The 20,269-nt window shown below is 35.6% G+C and overlaps 1 protein-coding gene across 3 annotated transcripts in view; it reads right to left on the reverse strand.

The window, feature by feature from the left end:
• Positions 1-20,269, reverse strand: part of Tpp2 (tripeptidyl peptidase 2) — a 69,520-nt gene that overhangs the window by 10,147 nt on the left and 39,104 nt on the right. Inside the window, exons 17-27 of one of the 3 annotated variants that reach the window (XM_026399499.2) lie at positions 19,043-19,197; positions 17,854-17,970; positions 17,519-17,619; positions 15,887-15,983; positions 14,813-14,950; positions 13,296-13,540; positions 12,974-13,052; positions 11,171-11,209; positions 6,314-6,465; positions 2,809-2,905; positions 1,625-1,755 (exon numbers count right to left, since the gene is read on the reverse strand). In XM_026399499.2, coding sequence (XP_026255284.1) covers positions 1,625-1,755; positions 2,809-2,905; positions 6,314-6,465; positions 11,171-11,209; positions 12,974-13,052; positions 13,296-13,540; positions 14,813-14,950; positions 15,887-15,983; positions 17,519-17,619; positions 17,854-17,970; positions 19,043-19,197 — 1,351 coding nt within the window. Of the gene's footprint in view, positions 1-1,613; positions 1,756-2,808; positions 2,906-6,313; positions 6,466-11,170; positions 11,210-12,973; positions 13,053-13,295; positions 13,541-14,812; positions 14,951-15,886; positions 15,984-17,518; positions 17,620-17,853; positions 17,971-19,042; positions 19,198-20,269 lie in introns of all 3 variants that reach the window. The other 2 variants (XM_026399512.2, XM_026399507.2) reach the window with 2 other exon arrangements.

The following is a 20,269-nucleotide window of genomic DNA, read 5'->3' on the forward strand; positions in this document are numbered from 1 at the left end:
CGCTGGCTTTCCCACTTCCAGAATGGCTCCTTGGCCAGGTCCTCTTAACCTCCCTGAGCACCACTTTCTCCCCTATGAGACTGGGATGAAAATGTCCTACTTCACAGGTTGTTTGGAAGATTCACTACAAATGAGGTAATACATTTCAAAGCCCCAAACAGTCCAGTACACGTTGGCACTTGAAAAACAGTTAATTATTGTAATAATTAATAATACTGACAAAACGGCAAGTTTATAAAAAATTCTTACTTGGAAAATATGAGAGGGCAGTAACAATGGCCAAATGGCCAGTGTTTTTTAATAAATTTTATTCCACTTGAAAATTACTGCTTATGAGATATTCATAAGATCTTATAATGTCAATATGAACAAGGTGGCAAGAATTCAAGCAATTTCCAATTCCAAATACTTTAGAAAAAAGTACTGAATAAAGCAAATTGAATTTTTAAGGAAAATCATTTAAGGTAGCTGAAGCAATTTAGGTTATTACTTATAATAACTAAAGGAATGAGGATATTTTTACCCTTGCAAGTTAATGATACCCAATGTTGAAAATAAATCAGTGACAGGAAAACCGGATGCAGGTGAACTACAATGTGATAGTGAGAATTCACAGAAGGGTGGGCCAGGCATGGTGGTACATTCCTGTAATCCCAGTGACTCAGGAGGCTGAGGCCGGAGGATTACAAGTTGCAGGCCAGCGTCAGCAACCGAGGAAAGACCCTGTCTCAGAAAAGGGACAAGGATGAAGGTCAGCGGTAGAGCACTTGCAAAATTCTGGGCTCAATCCTTAGCACCACCACCAAAAAAAAAAAAAAAAAAAAAAAAAAAAAGAAGAAAGTTCACAGAAGGGTATAAGATACCAAACACGGAACACAGCCTGGTTCAGACCACTGGACCATCACACCTCTCACATACACACCTGGGTGGAAAGAACCACACCAACCACCAGTAAACCCAGTTAAGCTCCAATATCTGCCTACAGCCTTAGGTCTTACAAAGACTAAACTATAAACTCCCCCCCCCACCTCTTACCATTCTCCCAGGTAAAGAGAGCTACAGAAAACTAAGGTTGCTAAATAACAGGTTTAACCTAATTTTTAAGATAATTTGTTCTATGAGGCATTAGAAACTACAATTTACATTTTTCCTTACTTTTTTTTTTTTTTGGTGGTGCTGGGGATTGAACCCAGGCCTTGTGACTGTGAGGCAAGCACTCTAGTAACTGAGCTATGTCCCCAGACCCCTAAAATTTACACTTTTCATGCTAAGGGTCAATAAATCATTTAAAAATTAATTTCTAGGTGCCATGCTTTGGTCCTCTCAATTTGTCCAGGTCACATAAACCCCCAAGGGGAGAGACCACTTGGTCACAGCTACTCAAACCACTCTACCCTGACACACTTAATGGTACACAAAGCAAAATGCTTTTCTGGCTGAGTCTTAAAAGGACTGAAGAAAATTATTACAACATTTCTAAGGAGGGAGTACCCAAATATTGATAATCTTGATTATAGGCAAAACCAGACATCAGAAAATAATATCCTCAATAACATTAGTCCCTAATTTTTATACAAATAACTAAGAAATGAGATGCAAGAAAGATTATTTACTGGTTAGGTACTTTTTTATAGTAGCTGCATCAGGCCTGGGGTCAGTCTTCATTGCAATATAAACTGCTAGTGCCGTCTGATCTATATGAGAAATTACAGCATTTGCAGCTTCAACAATTTCATTAAGTCTCTTCATTCGTTCCTGGGGAGAAAAAAAAGAAATTGAAAACTGGGTATATTGCTCAGTACAATAAAGCATTTGATTTTTGTTGTCTCGACCATGAGAGCCGTGTCTGCAGCGAGATCATCTATATCTACATGCAGCCCAGAGGCTCTGTCCTATTTCCTGATGAAGACTCTGGTAGTTGCCAACATCTCTGGAAAACTTGAGTGCAGACATAAATATACCTAACTTACACTTCCTGCTATAGATCAACAGTGAGAGTAAACCATACATGAAGTTTGTAAAAAAATTTTTTTTTGGTTTGTCTTTTTACAAAGGACACCTATTTTCTGCATGTCATAAGATTTCAGAGATGTGATTGGCTATGTTGTTCCACACATGAAAGCAGAAGTAAAAAAAATAAAGAAGAAAAGCACTATCTGATGAAATAAACTGTTTTCTAATCAATCATAAAATAGATGAGAGTAACAAGATTATTATAATCATAGCGTCCGACTGTGATCACCAGAGTGCTCAGCAGTTGGCTTTTCTCCTATTCAAGTCTTTTAAGAGCTCTCTTTTAAACACACTCTAGGTGACCTGCCACCTTTCCTGATTTCTAACTGATTATGACCAGCAATTCCCTCCTGCCATGGTTCACCTTACAACTGTCTGGAACTGTGGTTAATCCTTACGAATGAGAATCACTAATGAAGTTAACACGAAGCAGGAACTTTTGCACCACACGTGTTCAGATTTCTATCTGGCCAGGAACTTGCCCTATGGGTTAAGGTCACAAGTCAACCCATAGGCTATCTTCTCTACTACCCATTCTCACTAACCACAAGATTACTAGGTCACACCACATACACACTACATGCTACCCAGCATTGCTGCCAGTCAACTCCCAGCAGTGGCTAGGTCCTATAACCACATTAATGAAAACAGAGTAAAGGGACACTTGATTTGAGTAAATATGTTTTAGTTGGCAAGAACAGACTACAAAGATAAGGATTAACCTTTATTTGAAGTACAAAACTTATCTAATATTACAGACAAAATAAGATTTATTAAAAAAAGAAAATGTCCAACCTTTTCAGCATCCAATTGATGAAGCCGTGCAACATATAGGGGAAGGTAAGTAGGATAGGTTTCTTTCAATTCATTATAAATGTCACTAGAATCCAGCCTATGGAGGTAAGAGAGAGAAACATTCACTATTTTCTTCTAAAAAGAACATTTATCTTCTGTATTTTTTTTGGGGGGGGGAATAGCAGGGATTCAACTCAGGGGTACTTGACCACTGACCCACATCCCCAGCCCTATTTTGTATTTTATTTAGAGACAGGGTCTCAATGAGTTGCTTAGTGCCTTGACATTGCAGAGGCTGGCTATGAACTTGCAATCCTCCTGCCTCAGCCTCCCAAGCCACTGGGATTATAGGTGTGCAGCACCATGCCTGGTTTATCATCTCAATTGTTTAACAATGTTTGAAAGTTCCAGTCAAAAAAGACATCAATTTGAAATACAGATGTCATTGACAAAGATGGTCACTATTTGCAGGTACAAATGCTTACCTAGAATACCAAGAACAGTAAACTGAAAGTTATTTCATATAAGAGTTCTTTTAGATGTTCAGATGAAAATAAACACCAACAGCTTTCTTACATACCAGCTATAAACAGATTTGTTAAAAATGAGGAAAACCACATGCCTATTAAAAAGGAGAAAACAGTACATTCACAAAATAGCAAGAAAGATTAAAGGTCTAGAAATGCCTAAGATCTATATGAAGAAAATTCTAGACTTTTCCAAAAATTCTAAAGTATCAAATAAAGAGACATAAAGCAATGTTTTCCTGTGGTTTTGATGCGCCTTTCCCTGAGGACTAAGGATGGTGACCATCTTTTCATGTGCTTATTGGCTTTTTATAATCTTCATTATAGAAATGTCTGTTGAGACTCTTTGACTATTTATAAAACTGGGCCATCTTGGAGAGGATTATGCTCAGTGGCAGAGCACTTGCCTCACACATGTGAGGCACTGGGTTCAATCCTTAGTACCACATAAATGGAATAAAAGTATTGTGTCCATCTAGAACTGAAAAAAAAAAAAAAAAAAAAAAAACCAAAACTGGGCCATCCAACTCAGGATTACCGACTTGTAATTTTTTATATATTCTGATAGAAGCTCCTCAGAGATTTAAAAAAAAAAAAAAAAAAAAAAAAATATATATATATATATATATATATATATATATATAAACTCGCTCTTCTCACTGTCCTGATGCTATGCCTTCAGACAAAAATGTTTTTAATTTTGAATCGTGTAATCCATGATGTTTCTAAGATTTACCATGATGTCTTCATTCAGAAACTTCAGTTCTTTGTCACATTTTTAAGTAAATTTGTGTAGAAGATGTAAGGCAAAAGGTCCACCTTAATTCTTTGTCTGCAGAGCTATCTAACTGACCCTGTACTTTTGTTAAAACATCAGTTCTTCCTCACTGAACGGTTCTGACATTGGTACCCTTGTCAAAATACAAGTGGCAGGAAAATGACATATTTTTCTGCATGACAATTTTACTTTTGGAGCTGGCACTCTTGGTGGAGGGAGGGAGGGAGCCTGGGGTTTCCTTGGCTTCCTGGCCAGATGTGGTATCACAGCACCCTGAGCACTGGGGTCCAGTGTTCTCATCACACTTCCCAACTAGGATGAGGTAACAAGACTATACAGAGAGCCCAACTGTGAACACCAGAATGCTCAGCAGTTGGCTTTTCTCTTATTCAAGTCTTTCAAAAGCAGAAGGGAATCCCCACTTCTAGAATTCATTCTGCTAGAACCTAGCCTCAGCAACAGGTGGCTGGAAAGACATGAGAAATGATGTCCTGGTTCCTCCTGAAAACAAAGTGCTCCCTCTCATGGGAGCTGGGTGAGAGGGAGCCTGTGGCTACACTGGCACCGGTTTGAAGTTAAATTTCTGTTTCACTGAATTGAGAGTGAAGAGTGAGCAGTGGTCTTTGCTGGAACACCACAGACTTTCACTTTTCTTACCATTTTTGAAGATATTTCTGAGCATGTTTCTTCACTTGCTGTGCACCCTTAGGATAATTTTTAGAGTGTTGTTCTTTAAAAAAAATAATTTTTCACTAGTTTTACTGGGGAGCAGAATTATTGGGGTTCTCAGGCTATCATCACTATACAAGTCAATCTCTGCAATTTCACTTTTGAGAAATTTACGTTGTATTAAGTACTCATCCTCCAATAAGTCAGAGTAAGACTTTGACTCCTGGTTGAGATACAATCTAGCTTTAAATGGGAAGGTATATTTGCATGTGGACCCACACATAACGGTTCAATCCTTGGGAATTATTTTTACATTATAAAGACTTCTGTTCCCTCCAAGACTTCATAACTGCAAGCATGCATATATAATCAGCTAAAGGGACTCCCACAGAAAACCAGTGATGAAAGAAACACTGCATACAAGTGGAAAAAGAAACTCATTCAACTACATAGAACAAAATATTGTGGAAAAAGTAAGCTTAGGGGTTGGGGTTGTGGCTCAGTGGTAGAGCGCTCGCCTAGCACATGCGAGGCCGGGTTTGATTCTCAGCACCACATAAAAATAAAAATAAAATAAAGGCACTGTGTCCAATTACAACTAAAAAAAGAAAAAAGAAAGAAAAAGTAAGCCAAAACTCAAAGTTGTTGTAAAATCTGTGACAAATACAGAAAAATATTAATATCTTTTATATTAAATTTAAACTGACAAGAAAAATCTAATGTTCCAATAAAAGACTGGGCAAAGAACATATTTATAATTGATAGAAGCTATACAAATAACAAATAACTTGCAAAAAGCTCAATTTTAGTGACTAAAGAAGTGTAATTACATAATTTAAGACAGCAATAATGGCCTCTTTTTGGCATCCTGTAGTAGTCACACACACAGATGAAATAGAAATTATATTTGCACTAGAAGGCAATTTAGTAAAACAGATCAAGATGACTTAAAAATTAATGTCTGACTAAAAAATTACACTATGCTACCTGAGGAAGTTAAAGAAATCTTTATAAAAATGGTCACACAGCATAGTGAAGAGTTTTAAATACATATATGCTAAATGTTTAAATAGATTACACTGTATCCATAGGACCAACTACTATACAGTAATTAAAAATGGTTCTTTAATGGGCTACTAAATCACACAGGAAATGCTCATACCCCCCACCCCCAATAAGTGGAAAGCTAGGACACATTATCATTCACACTGCTAAATGTAAAAATATAGAGAAAAATAATAAAAGGACAATGATTATCTTTGTATGGTTGGCAAAAGTTTTCTTTCTTTTCCTTTGTATACCTATCCACCAATAAAATTATCTTCAAGAGCAAATTAAAGTGATTGAAATATTTTAATTTTTTTGTCACAAAAGATTATTATAAAAATGAATATATGAAACATTTAGAAGAAATTGTAATCCTACTATCCATTATTAGCAGTTTTGGATAGAATGTGGACATCTACACAATATTGTAGTTGGGAAAATAAAACTAAATATCTGGAGGAATAAAACCCACTCAAAAACTTACTTTGTCATCCACTGAATTTTTAGATCCCGTAATGCTTCAGTAAACTCTTCCTTTAAATCTTTCTCTTTTTCTGAATCTTTTTCTTTGTCTTTGCTGCCATTCTTAGTCTTTGTTGGTGGGGGTATTAGGTAGTAATGAACAGGAATTACATCCTATGAATGTAGAGAGAGAATTTTAGATTAATATGCTTAATTTTTTGTACCATAAAATCATCTTCAATAACTGAATATCATGTAATAAATATATCACGTTGTGTCTGAATTGTACTACCTTATATTCCAGATTCTAAGGGTCATAATACATCAAAAGTGTCCACCTGTAATCACAATACCCCCCAACTTTAAAGTACTAATACTTTTAATAGTACCTTTAAAAGTAAAGGAGATAAGAACAAACTTTTCTCCAGTTGAGTGTATTTGGTATTCTTAGCTTTATAACTTATATTTGACAGAGTAATGAGTCTGTTGACCTTTCACATTTTAAATTTAAGCAGGAGAGGGAATAAGTTAAAGATATAAAGAGATAAGATCCTCATTTCTAAGTAAATCTACTCCTTTGTTTAACCAATAGGACTTGGTGAGCTCCTTCCATGTGTCAGACAATGCTCTATCAGGTGAAAAAAAGTGCAGACAAGGCCCTTTCCTGTCCTTACAGACACACATTCTATCTGGCGAAGTGAGAAATACACGTACAAGAAAGTGATTTCTGATAGTTTGAAGTCACTAACAATAAAAGAACTCAGAGTGATGGTTAGGTAAGGTGAGGGAACCAGTGTAGACAGAATGGCAATGGAAACCTAAATGGATCTAAAATGAGCACATGAATGAGTATAAATAAATCTAAATAATCTAACTGAAGAGAGAATGAGACATACCCAGTTCAGTAATTAGGTTTTGAAGGCAGAAGGTTTAGCAGCAGACACAGTAAACAGGATTTGATGAAATATAGTTAAACAAATAGATGTTAAGTACTTAGCAGAGCCTAGCGCAACAGTTTTATGCAAAATAGTTGATTTAAGACACAACTAAAGAATTCTGCTTTTAAATGACTTGATCCTATGTGGATTAAATTTTTTCGTTTGTTTTTTAATACCTCCCCATAATATTTGGAGAATGGATCGCAGAAGGCAAAAGAAGAGGCAGGGAAACAAACCTAGGAATTGTGACATGGCGTTAGAATGAAGGACAGGCTGTGGAAATAGAAGAAAATGAAGAAAGAAATTGTTTGAAGGAATCATCAACAGTGCTTGCTGACATTGCTGAAAACTACGGGGATGAGTAAGACCACCAGGACAGGAGATGGGAAAAGAGAAGCCCAGGGCTTGTCCCAAAGCATTCTACTATCTAGAGGCACTGTGATTGAGAAAGCAAGCAAAAGCAATCTGGGGTCAGGGACACCTTGAGGAAAAACCACCATGAAGACAGGAGCAACCATGATGGCAGAGCTGGGGTGGTGCCCGACAAGGAAGAAGGTGAGCTGACACCTGGCAGCAAGGAGCCTGTGGCCACCTTGGGAAGAGCAGTGCAGTGGGATAAAGGCCAAGGAAGGAAGAGAATAGGGAGGGAGCAAGTCTATACATGTTCTGAGAAATTTTACTCTGTAGAGAACATAGAAATGGAGTATAAAAACATTTGTTTCATAGCAGGAAGGCTTTTCTTATGAAAAGTAATGCACTGTGTGGCAAATGAAATCACATATTACCACACTAGGTTTGTTTTTGTTATCTTTAAATCATTATTTATAAAGTTAGTTTCTCAAATGCTATCTTCATGTTCATATTAAAAATAATGTTAAATTAAAGCATATGTTCCATTTAGTTAAGTTTCTAAAAGAACAAAAAATTGTGTTGATTATCAAAAAGACTTTTACTGCCATCATTATAGTATTTAAGAAAAAAAATTCACATACATTGAGACAAAGATAGCAGTACAAGGCCCTATTCCTCCAAACAGAGTTTTTCAGTGTATATACTATATAAATATGTTCACTTTAACAAAGTTCTCAGTGGAATTCAATTTTGGGTATAAAATGCTATAACAGTAAATCTGAAGAATACTGCTGTAATTTTAATAGTGTTTCAACACAAAACAATAACTATTACCTCATAATTCATTTATAGCACAGAAAACCACTTTGACATGAGATTCTGAACAAACACATCTGCAGCCATTTGGGACCCCTTTGCTTCTGAGGCCAGGGATAGGGCCTGAATAAGGGCTTTATCTGAAGTGTGAAACCGGAAAAAACAAACAAACAAACAAGCTATTGCTTAGCTTTTTTAGGACCTTGCCATAGTTCTTGAGGTTGACTCTCCTAAGTGGGTGTGGCCTTGGGCAAAGCCTAGGTAAAGTGTTTGCTAATAGTCTACCACCAAGGACCTACTGAAACACTGCCTTGGCACTGTCTGCTGCACAGACACCAGGCATTCAGGAATTAAAGACAGAAGAGGCTTCCAGTCTTCACTTCCTGTTAAGGCAGTTCGCTTTATTGTCCAGTATGTTAGAGTGAGAATGCTGCTTGCCAGGCAGCCCCCACTCATTCTAACAGTTTCCCAGACTAGGAAGAACTGTGACATCTCTGGATAGGAAAACCATGTAGTATTTATTGCAAGGCAATTTCTCCTCTGGAACTCAGAGGTAAGGCATTTTCTATTATTGTTTTAATACTGAAGAAAGAAAATAGAACTAATTAAAAATGAGAAATCCACTAAAATAATTTATAATAAAAAATTAACAAAGACCTATAAAAAGCAGAAAGAAATCCCATAATAGAAAGCTTAATCTATTAGGAAAAATATAAAAGAAAAGTTTATGATGAATTATCTTAAGCAAAAAGCAAGCCTTTATAATCAGTACCATTATAAATGCTAGTAGAATTCTATAAAATACTTCAGAACGAGAATTTATTATCAGAATTATAAGTCTGATAGTTTTAATTCATTTATTATCAAAAGAAAAAATGAGGCTGCCTCTCATTTGTGATATCAAAATCGTTTTATTCTTTTTTTATAATAAGGATCTTTTCAACCTGCTTCTCAAGGCTCAAGGTCAATTTAATAGAAATAGTTTTGTACCTTCAATCTTGATTTGGGTTCAAAAAGACAGCCAAGAAGCATCATCAGAGCAGAAAAGCTCTGAAGAGTATTCCATAGTAGACATTTAATGGTAAATAATAATTTTTTTATTCCACTTATGCACAAAGGATTTCAGTAGTGTTCAAACTGACACAAAGTCAAACTCACCTGTCAAACTACTCTTTTAGCAGCATAACATTGCCATTTATAGTCTGATTCAAAAATGCAAATTCTCTAGTTCTTAAATTATTATTAACTGTAAATTCAAAAATTCAAAGCTTTATACAAACTAAAATAACTAAAGATTAATGCTATATATGATCTTTTAAAAGTAACTAAATTCTTTCACATTGTATATCCATACCCAATTTTCTTTGTAATGTGCCTACACTGCTTATTTTAAAGTTAGAGCCTACACTTGCACTGAAGACAGGAAGGAACAGGCAGAAGTCACTATAGTGCCCAAGTTCCTCATACAAAGCCTTACTAGCCATCTAGCAATGACAATCTGATTCATTTAACTCTTTCCTACCTTGCACATCTTAACACAAACAAAACCCACCAGAATGCCTCCAAAGTCAACCAAAATATATAAGAGGAACGAAAGAAAAAACAAACAAACAAACAAAAACCTAATTGGGCATGACCTTGATGATATGCATCTTCCATCTTCAATGACTCCTAGAATACTTTCTCCCCATTCTTGAAAGCAATGACTTTCAAACTATCTTCGTGACAAACCAAAGATGCAAACATCAATATATAAAATGAAATACAGTTTTTACATGCTGCCTTCATTTCTTCAAATAAATTTACCTGACCCCCAAATGGGTCAAAATGTCCACTTCAGACATACTGGTCTTTATTCTTCTATCTGGGAAGATAATTTCTGGGGTGTACTGTGTTTGAACAAAGCATTTATTGTTGAATAACAGTATGAACATTTTAATAAAGGAATTTTACCTATTATAAAATGGTGATCCCCAGTTCAATAGCACTAGAAATTAAGAAACATAGTTATCTTTTGTCTATGTCTTAAAACACTACTGACTCTCCACTGCAGTTACTTCCTGCTGAAGCAAAAGCTAAAAGGTGCCAGTGGAGCTTCACTAAATGTGAATCCCTTTAAATTTTCTTTGTTGAGTTACATTTGGCTCTAGCTGTTAACAGGTTCCCTTATGTGCAATGGGGAAGTCAAGCAGACCACTGGAAGGCAAAATCTGTTCATATTTAGTATATGCTTTAATTTTTTTGTCAGAAGTTCTTATTTCTGGTCCTGTGATCTCCATTGATGTCTTTTGTCTCTATCCTTCCAGAACAGGATAGATTCAAGAGCCAGGAATAAACTTCACTTCAGAAAGCTGGAATATTTTATTAATCATATCAATCCAGTTTAAAAGTGATTTTAATTTTGTATATAAGTGCTTTGGCCTCTATGGCTAAATTTTTAGGATGATCTCTTTATAAGATTTTAGATAAACAAAATTCCAAATTTTATTACTTGATATCATATCTGTGGCAATAAATGAATAACATTAAAATTTTTTGATACACAGGAACAATAGGAGTCTTCCAGCAATTTACAATTGGAAAAAGCCTTTAGAAAAGCAGTATATCAACACTGCTTGTAGGTACAGTGAAGAGCGCTGTACTGCAGAATGTAAAGAAAGGAAACTAAGGGTGAGATTTAAAAAAAAAAAAAAGATTTATAATAGTGACAGAAAGTTTAACTAATATGTAAATAAGGTTTTAAGACATTGTTTTTAAGAACTGACAATCAGTACCTTTTTAAATTTTCCTTGTCGTTTGGCTGCAGACTGCCCCTGGGAGTTAGAACGACATTCTGTAAGAAAACATGCACAATCTACACAGGATGGAGACACCACCTCTGTCTAATTTTCTTCTGACTTGCATTCCACCTGCATGTGTCTGTGATCCAAATGGCATGCTTTTATACAAAGCAACATTGCCACTTCAAATATAAGTATGCTACTCTAAGAACAAATGTTTTTCAGCTTTTTATCTAAAAAGTGACCAAAGTTCATTGCTTAAGATTAAACACAAATTCAGCTGACAGTCTGCAGGGTCTGATTCTAAAGGGTGTCATCACAATAATGCAAGCCTATGCATTCTAATAAAAAGCATCATTCAGGGTTATCATGAAAGTCAAACAGAAGTAAAACAAATAGTTACTTCCCATCTGCCAAAAACATCAGGAAAGCAAAACGACTGAAGAAAGATTCAATAAATAATGCAATGGAAATTATAATGCACTCAACAGCTTAGGTTACTGCTCTAAGAAAGTCTACCTTACTGACTACAGTTAACTAACCATGGTTCATGCCACCTGGCTGTAATTTCACAATTGCTTCTGAAACTGCAGTCAGGAAGTACTAACAATTTATGATATTTCAATTCTTTCCTGTTATGCTTGTCACACAAAGTGGACTCTTCACAAGAGTCATCTGTCATCTGGGTGAAAAGTTCAGAGCTGCAGCCTCATATCTGAAGCAGCTATGCTTCCAAGGAAATGAAATCTACAAAAAAGACTATAAGGATTTCTTAAATTCCAATATCAACTACTGACTTACTTCAAATTATACTAAAGGATAACTTAGAAATGAGACCCAAGAAACATTGGGACAAACAATTTTTCTAAGTACAAAATTCCTAAATTATGCTTCAATGGCAGTGAATAAATGACCTTGTTTCAACAGTGGCAAAAAATAAAGTAGACTTTAAGATGTATAAAATTTCATTTTGATAACATTAATAAATCCCAGCATCAAGTGGTAGACTTACTTAGCTTTGTAAGAATTAATGCCAAGCTGTAAGAATGCAAAGCTGTTAAGAATGATAACTTTAATGAATATTGAGCTAAAATGACTCTATGACAAAAGGTGACGGATGTAAGTACCATTCTTATAGTGAATTTGTAATGAAAACACAGATGGAAAAAACTGACAAATACCTATAAAGTTGTAATATTTGTTTCTAAACTATGACAACCAGAAACAGGTTTCTAAGAGAAAGCATAATTTTGAGACAATAAAAGGCAATGCTAAAAGACATTTATTTGTCTACATTAATTATGTAAGATTTCAATAAGAGAAAGGTTTGCTCAAGTGTGAAAAATGTTGTTCATTTGTAATAAATGTTCTAATTGGCTTTTAGAAGCAACCCAAGACAATGTGATTTACTCTAATTTCTATAATATTAGTGAAAATTCGACAGCATGCTTCAATTTTAAAGATTTCATTTATTTAAGCCAAGTTTGATTTGAATCTACAGGTTTCATAAGAAACTCAAGTACATCTGCCACTGAGGCAGGAAGGATTCAGGGCCACAGCACACAGGCTTGTGGAAAAGACTAAATATTTAGAAAATATGATACATTTTAAAAGACAGGCAAATATTAATCCTGGTTCACTAGTTACTTGAGGAAAAATACTTTAAAACTGCTTCCCCTCTACCCACTGCCCATGGATATTTTCTTTTACCCAAATTGAAATGTGGAATTAATTCCCATCTTTAGAGAAATGGAAATTTTGAAACAGATAGTTTCAGTGTAAATAACTAATACTTACAGCTTTTTTGCCAAGTTCAGTCTTTGACAATGTTAGTGATCCTGCAAGGTAGCATCCAGGTCCCGCCCCTTTAGGTATTCTAATGGGAGAATTAAAGAGGGAAAAAAGCAACAAAGAAGAAAGTTTCACAAAGATAATTAGGGGAAAAACATCAAAACAATTCTGTGCTGAAAAAATTCCCCATAGCTAAGATTTCAAAGAAATAAATTCAGTTTAAAGTGACAATATTCTATAAAAATTTGGCCTAATACAATGAACTCAAATTGGAAAGACCACAGTTCAGGTGTTCACAGACCACAGTATCAGCAAAGTCATCACTTACTTGTCATCAGGTAAGGAAGTAACAAAGAATGGTTGGTTATATTTGGGTGGTAATGTCAAGTTGCTTGATTTCTTCTTTCCTAGAAGTGCAAGGCTATGATTTTCATGAATATCTAAGCTCAAGGTATTAGATAACCTATGAGAAACAATAAATGGAAGGTCTTTAAGACGCTCCAGGTCACTGATTTGTTCATGACGAATCTGTAGTCGAATTGTATAATCTCCTTTCTCCAATTTCAAAGAATACTAAAAAAGAAAAACAAAACTAAACTAAACATTTGGGAAAAGTTAAATTTAATCAAGCAAAAAGAAATGACAATAAGAGGATAAGAGAGGGACACACAAGTGAACAAGATACATGCACAAACTAAGTGCCTCATGTGCCAATGAGCAGACAGATCAGGACACTGAGCTGCCGCCCCTGGTCACACAGGTAGTGAAGCACAGGAAGTTCAAGTCAGGTCAGACTCCTAGGCCCTTACTCTTCCCACAACAGAATACTGCCATATTCTTGGCTAAACCAGTGTCCATTCTAGACTGATAAAAGCAATGATTTTTTTCTCTCTCTCTCTCTCTTTTTTTTTTTTTTTTTTTTAGTTCATGGGTCCTCAAAGACACATACAAACTACAAAAAAAAAAAAAAAAAAAAGAAGTGCTGTATAATATCTAAAACAAATACACATGGTGCATTGCCTACATATGACTTCTGGTAATGTTTACACTGTAACTCAAATGTCACACCCCTTTACAGCAAACAAGAAAGAGGAAGCCAGCAGAGATCAAGGAATACACAGTGATAATGTTCATGGAGAATGGATGCTGTATTTTGCATCTGCACTTTTTTCTGAGAAGATCTGAAAAGTAACCAAAGTAACGGCACTGCAGTGATTCAGTCTGCACCAAGATGAGACTACTGTTTGCTTTGAGGAAAACAAATTTCAATCAGGGATAAGATTTCTATAAATTATAATTATAAGCACTTAATATACAGTTGTCAAATTAAGAAGTAGATTTGAAAGTGGTAACAAACTGAAGCCACCTGGACACTGCTTAATGTTCCCTTTAGCTTATTAGACCTGGGGTCACTTCGAGGTACTCACGTACCTAGGATGATTTGCCTTCCACTTTCACATAGGTAATGGCAGTGTGTAGGAAGGAGAAATACTACAAACAGCTACACTGGGCTAGGGGTGTAGCTCAGTGGAAAAGCATGTACTTAGGATGCACAAGACCCCAGCACCTTAAACAACAACAACAACAAACTACACTGCCCAGGGCCCACAGGCATCATGCACGCCCTTCTCTAACCCCACACAATCAGCTTAACTACATGGCGGAAGAGCTGTCAATCTGTTCCTGAACAACCACAGTAGACAAGGAAGTTCCTATAGTTTGTAAAAGTACTAAACTGCAAGACCATGGCATCTTTAAAATGCACAAATATTACAATAACATCAAATTAGGGTTTCATGGGATAGTTTCTGTTAGTCTAACAAATCATCACTGCCAATTTTATACCTGATGTGGATAGGCATCACCTGAGCCCATCTGTCTTTTGTTCTGGTCAAAAATAATCCAAAGTTGGCTGTCAAATTCTGATTCATATAACAATTCACAAAGAAGTGGGCAGCTTGGAGTTACTTCTCCACTCTTAGGCTATAAAAAAAAAAAAAAAAAAGGCTAATTATACAATGTGGTTTATACATATAATTTCTTTCCCTTTTTTGGGGGGTACTGGGGATTGAACTCAGGGGCACTTGACCACTGAGCCATATCCCCAGCCCTATTTTGTATTTTATTTAGAAACAGGGTCTCATTGAGTTGCTTAGTGCCTCATTTTTGCCGAGGCTGGCTTTGAACTCACGATCCTCCTGCCTCAGCCTCCTGAACTGCTGTTTACATATGATTTCTAATATAGATTTTGAATACTGGTGTCAAGATAAGACTTTTTCATTAAGAAGTATTCAGAATGCTTTCTTCTAAAACTTATGAAAATGCAGAACATCTAGTATTTTGACACTAATTAAAGACACTTTCTTTACAAATGTTAAAAAATACAAACATAGCTATTATGTTCTCGTTAACCAAGCAATAAATATTCTTCAAGACCTCTAATTACTTTATAAAATTGAAATCTGACAATTTATTGACATCTATTATTTCCCTAACACCAAAACCAAATTCATATTCATCAATGACTGTTTTACTGAAATCTCACTATAAAAACTCTGATCCAGTGTTTACACTGGTTTCAAGTACTGTCACACTCATTCCACCTGGGAGCCATTCTGAGCTTTTACTCCTCCAAAGCCCCCTTCGGCAAGCTATCATGCCTGGCACCATGATCCAAAGGACTATGCCACATCCAAGGCAACTAATCACTCTGGGTCAGATGGCATTAAGGAACAGGTATTACTAAACGGTCACTACTAAATTATGCTTTGTGACTTCCATCAGAATGGTACTTAGATAAGTAGAAACCATAATTTCCTAAGCATAATCCCAAACTAACCAGGGTTAATAACTTGACTCTCTGATTCATGAAACACAACATTTCATCATGTGGATATACTTTACCAGGCAAACACTTACTTGATGAAAGTTATATGTCAGGACCATCTCATAAAGTTGACGATTATTTGGCAAAACATCTCTTGCTCCTAAAGGTTTTGTTTTTGCACTCACTGGGCTACAATAAAGCAATCACACATTTGATTTGATTCAAGAGTTCATTTAAGAAGACAAAATGGTAAGCAACAAAATTTATAACATATTACAAAAGTTACAATGAGTATGCCTAAAAATTGCTTTTTTCAGTATACCTCATAATATTTTAATCATTAACACATATGGTTCTTTATTGCCTGAGTCATAGCAACACAGTTTAAATTTTGCAATAAATATTACAAAGACAATATTTTCAGGATAAAAATATTATTAAATATTGCAAATAGCTCTTAGCCCAACTAAATCTCACCACTAGGGTGGACAATCACTAATAGTGCTGAAGGACAGGCTTTGATTTTGCATCCGGTTCAAACTGCTGGTAGTGCTGTACTGCCGTGGCAGGGCCATAATATGCCCTTGTCCATATAGGGAATAGCATTTAATTTTTTTAATATCCTCTAATGCAAGTCACTGTACAAATTTTTACAAAAAAAGCACTGAGATTAGGAGAATCACTTTTTAAAATAGTTAAAAATGTCAAATTTATTAATGTTATTATCCCATTTTTATAACGTTAGCAGAGATAGCCTGTGGATAGCACAATACCGAAGATTCTATTTGTTCATTTTATAATTTGTAAGACACATACACACATATAAAGTGCTCTCTCTCTCTGGGTCACTGAGCCACATCCCCAGCCCTATTTTGTATTTTCCTTAGAGACAGGGTCTCACTGAGTTGCTTAGCGCTTGCCTCACCACTGCTGAGGCTGGCTTTGAACTTGAGATTTTTCTTTCTCAGCCTCCCAAGGTACTGGAATTACAGGTGTGCACCACTGCACCAGGCCTCTCTCTCTTTTTTGATTATAACATTCACAGGACTTTCTAATTACCAGATTCTGGCCTAAAGTGAGTCCCAGATACTAAAAGCAAAGGCTTTGTGTCACTGATACTTAGTTCAAATTTTTGAGATTTAGGGGTAAAACTTCCAAGAAGATACAAGCTAGACATACCCTCAACTACTATTCCCTACGAGGTTCTCTTAATGCATTTACTACCACGCTGTATGCTGCTATGGGACAAGGTCAGATTAAACAATAAAAAACAAGTACTCTCCTTAACACAGCAAGAGTGAGCATGTAGCTCAGCTGCCTGTTTTCTAGGGGAGCTGCTGAGGCACAGAGTCCAAAAAGACCTGCCAGCATTATGAGTTCTGTACGTGAATGGCTAAGGATGCACATATTAAAATCAGAGATTATGTTAACTTGTTGCTTTCTGTCAAGAAATGAAAAGGCTAATGTCCATGATCCTAACTTGTCCTGACAGGATCACCTATCCTCTGTCCTGAGCTTTGCCAGCCAAGTGGGACAGTGAGGACAGAAACTGCTGCTGGGCTGCCTTGCAGAGACACATGAAGGCTCCTAAGCTGCACAGTCAAACTGGATTCTCATCTCCAGTGTTCACATAGCTTAAGAAAAACGACTTTTCAAAGAATGTAAGAGATTCCCCACCCACCACCCACCATCAACATTTGTAGCCCCTAAACACTGAGTGATACCGTAGTGTTTGGACCCAATTCTTCAAAGTTATGCAGGGAGCCAGATCTTCGTATTTTAAGGACGACTGAACATCAAAACGGTTGATTCCTTCTGATGCGTGCTACAAAGGATATTTAACAAATTAATTTCCCAAACTTTAACTGAAAATAAAAAGTACTTTATGTCTAATATAAATGTATCTAATGTAAAATTTATAAACACCCATGAACAAAGATTATTATTTTCAGAACCACAGATAATTTCTCCAATAAGGTTTAAATATAACCAATGAAATTAGTTTTCAATAACACAAATAAATGACATTTAAAAATGATGAAAATATCACAGAACTTACAATGTTCAACTGAGGAGCAGTGCAAACTATTCCATGGAAAGAAATGGTATAATCAATATTGACATCACTTAGACTTGCCCACCAACGAGCAATACAAAATTCAATTGCTTTCCCACCCTGCAGATAAAAATAAGAATAAATTATAATATATAGATCCCTATTTCCTCTAATTACAAAATATAAAAATTAGCTGTTTTTTAAGCAATTATTTTCTTATTTATAACAAAACTCAAAGGACTTTTTTCATTTGTGCTAGGTGTTGTTAGGCACTCTAGATGTAGACTTAGATGATTATTGGTACTTAAATACACAACTATTTATCATAATCTTACACTTCTTATCAAAACATCTGAGGCATCTTTTGAAAGCATATACAGTAAAATAATGCTGAAAAAGTGGAATAAAAATTAGGATCAAAAGAAAACTAAGAGAGGATAAGAGAAAGGATAAAACTTTATAAGGCATATTCAATAGGCACAGTTGAATTTTAGTCTAAGAGCCTCCTGCAAACTAAAAGAAAATCAAAATTATGGTGACACCTTTCTCCCTGTTAAATAATAAAAGCAAAAAGCAGAAGAAAAACTGTTCCTAGCCCTGTTTTAAATTAGGTTTTTTAGAAATCAAGTGCATTAGAAAGTTTAAAGAGAGCAACCATGTAACACTGATGCAATGCAAGGACATGGAAGTAACAGGAGATGTGGGAGAGACACACACTCAGACTCAGAGCACAAGCGTGTGGAAGAATAGGGTAAGTCCACCTGCCTCACTTCTTACACTAAAGCCAAGGGTAGAGACCTGTCCTGGTGAGGTAATCTGAACGCCAAGCCCCTCAGATTCTTAAGGCATTAATAAAATAAGTGACCTGGAGAAAAGTGTTCCATAAGGAAATAATTATATAGAGGAAACAATTAAAACCAAGGTCCAAATTATGAAGTGTCAGAATCTACAAGATTAGCACTTTTCTTTGACTAAATTATTCAAGAGTTAAAAAAGGATGAATATTTTTGTCCAATACTTAGGTTTAAGTACCCTAATTAGACTTCATTAGACTTCATACTTCATTTAATTTGTATGAACAATATAGAGTCCCAATGTGCTCTGGGTAGAAACTACTAAATCAAATTCAAATAGTTAGTCTTAGCCCCCACCAAAAAGGAAAGTGAGATTTCAATCTATTAATCACACTTACTAGGACAGGAAAAGCTTCTGTCAGAGTTCCTTTTTCTGGAAGGGAGCAAAACTTATAGAATTCATGACTTCGATATGCTCTTTGCTTCACAAGCTGCACTGCATGAAGAACAAACTTGGCTGACACCTCAGAAGAACATGAACACACAGTAACTTCTAGAATAAGAAGGAAAGAAGCAAAGCTTTAAACTAGTCAGATTTAAAATATGGTTTTAACAATGACCTTTTGTTTAGGTAGTAATATATAAAGAATAAAATTATATACTGAAATGAAACCTGTGTACCCCCTTAAAAACACAGAAACAGAATATTTAATAAAGTCAGAGGGCAGAAGATAATCTGCAAAAAAGAGATAAACGGGTATTAAACTAAAGCTGCCTCTTGCTGCAAGCGCCAGGTGACACAAGCAGCCCACAGGTGCATAACAATTATCCTTATCAGGTACCTACCTCTCTCTTAAAGATCCTTCTTTTTGCTGGTTTTAGCTGAAAATCAATCAATACCTTATACAGTAAAGAAGATTATAATTTTTAAAACCTCTACTATTTATCCTGGCCTAAATTCCATTAGCATCTATTCATTCAACTTATTTGGTAATTTTTCCTAGACTCTCCTGTCTCTCTTAATCTGTCTCCATCTGGTCTACTTCTACTTGCTTAGCTTGACCAGAAGGCAGTGCTGGAAATGAGCCTAAACCACGTGAGGCAAGACCAGCAGCTCATCAAAAGAATATTCTCTATTCTAATTCAAGGGAAATGGAGCAAGGTTCAGTTCTCTGTGGTTCCCAAGGACAAGTGGGCACACAGCTCTTGGAACCTAATCAGTTGCTGAGAGTACAAAATCTAGCATTATGACAATATTTCTAATTATTTGAAATAGTAACCATTGTAATACACTTCTACTCTAACTTTGTAAAATGCTCTGAAATACTTGCATTCTAGATAATTCAATAACTTTTTAAAACAAAAAAAAGTATTTTCAATACCAACCTACACAAATCATAACCAGGGCAGTATACCCACTGTCATTTTCCACTAAATAAATATTAAACTCAACATTCAGTATTAATTAATATTTTTTTACTCTTTAATATCATTGGCCTTGAACTGTACAACTCTGAGAAGGCCTATATGATGCTACTACAGAGATGTTCAATTTAGCACCTCTAACACTGAGCCCCAGAAGAACTGTTAAGGATATAAATATCAACATGGACAAGCTATGTCTC

The sequence above is a fragment of the Urocitellus parryii genome, chromosome 2 (genome assembly GCF_045843805.1).
Source record: "Urocitellus parryii isolate mUroPar1 chromosome 2, mUroPar1.hap1, whole genome shotgun sequence".
Classification (NCBI taxonomy): Eukaryota; Metazoa; Chordata; class Mammalia; order Rodentia; family Sciuridae; genus Urocitellus; species Urocitellus parryii.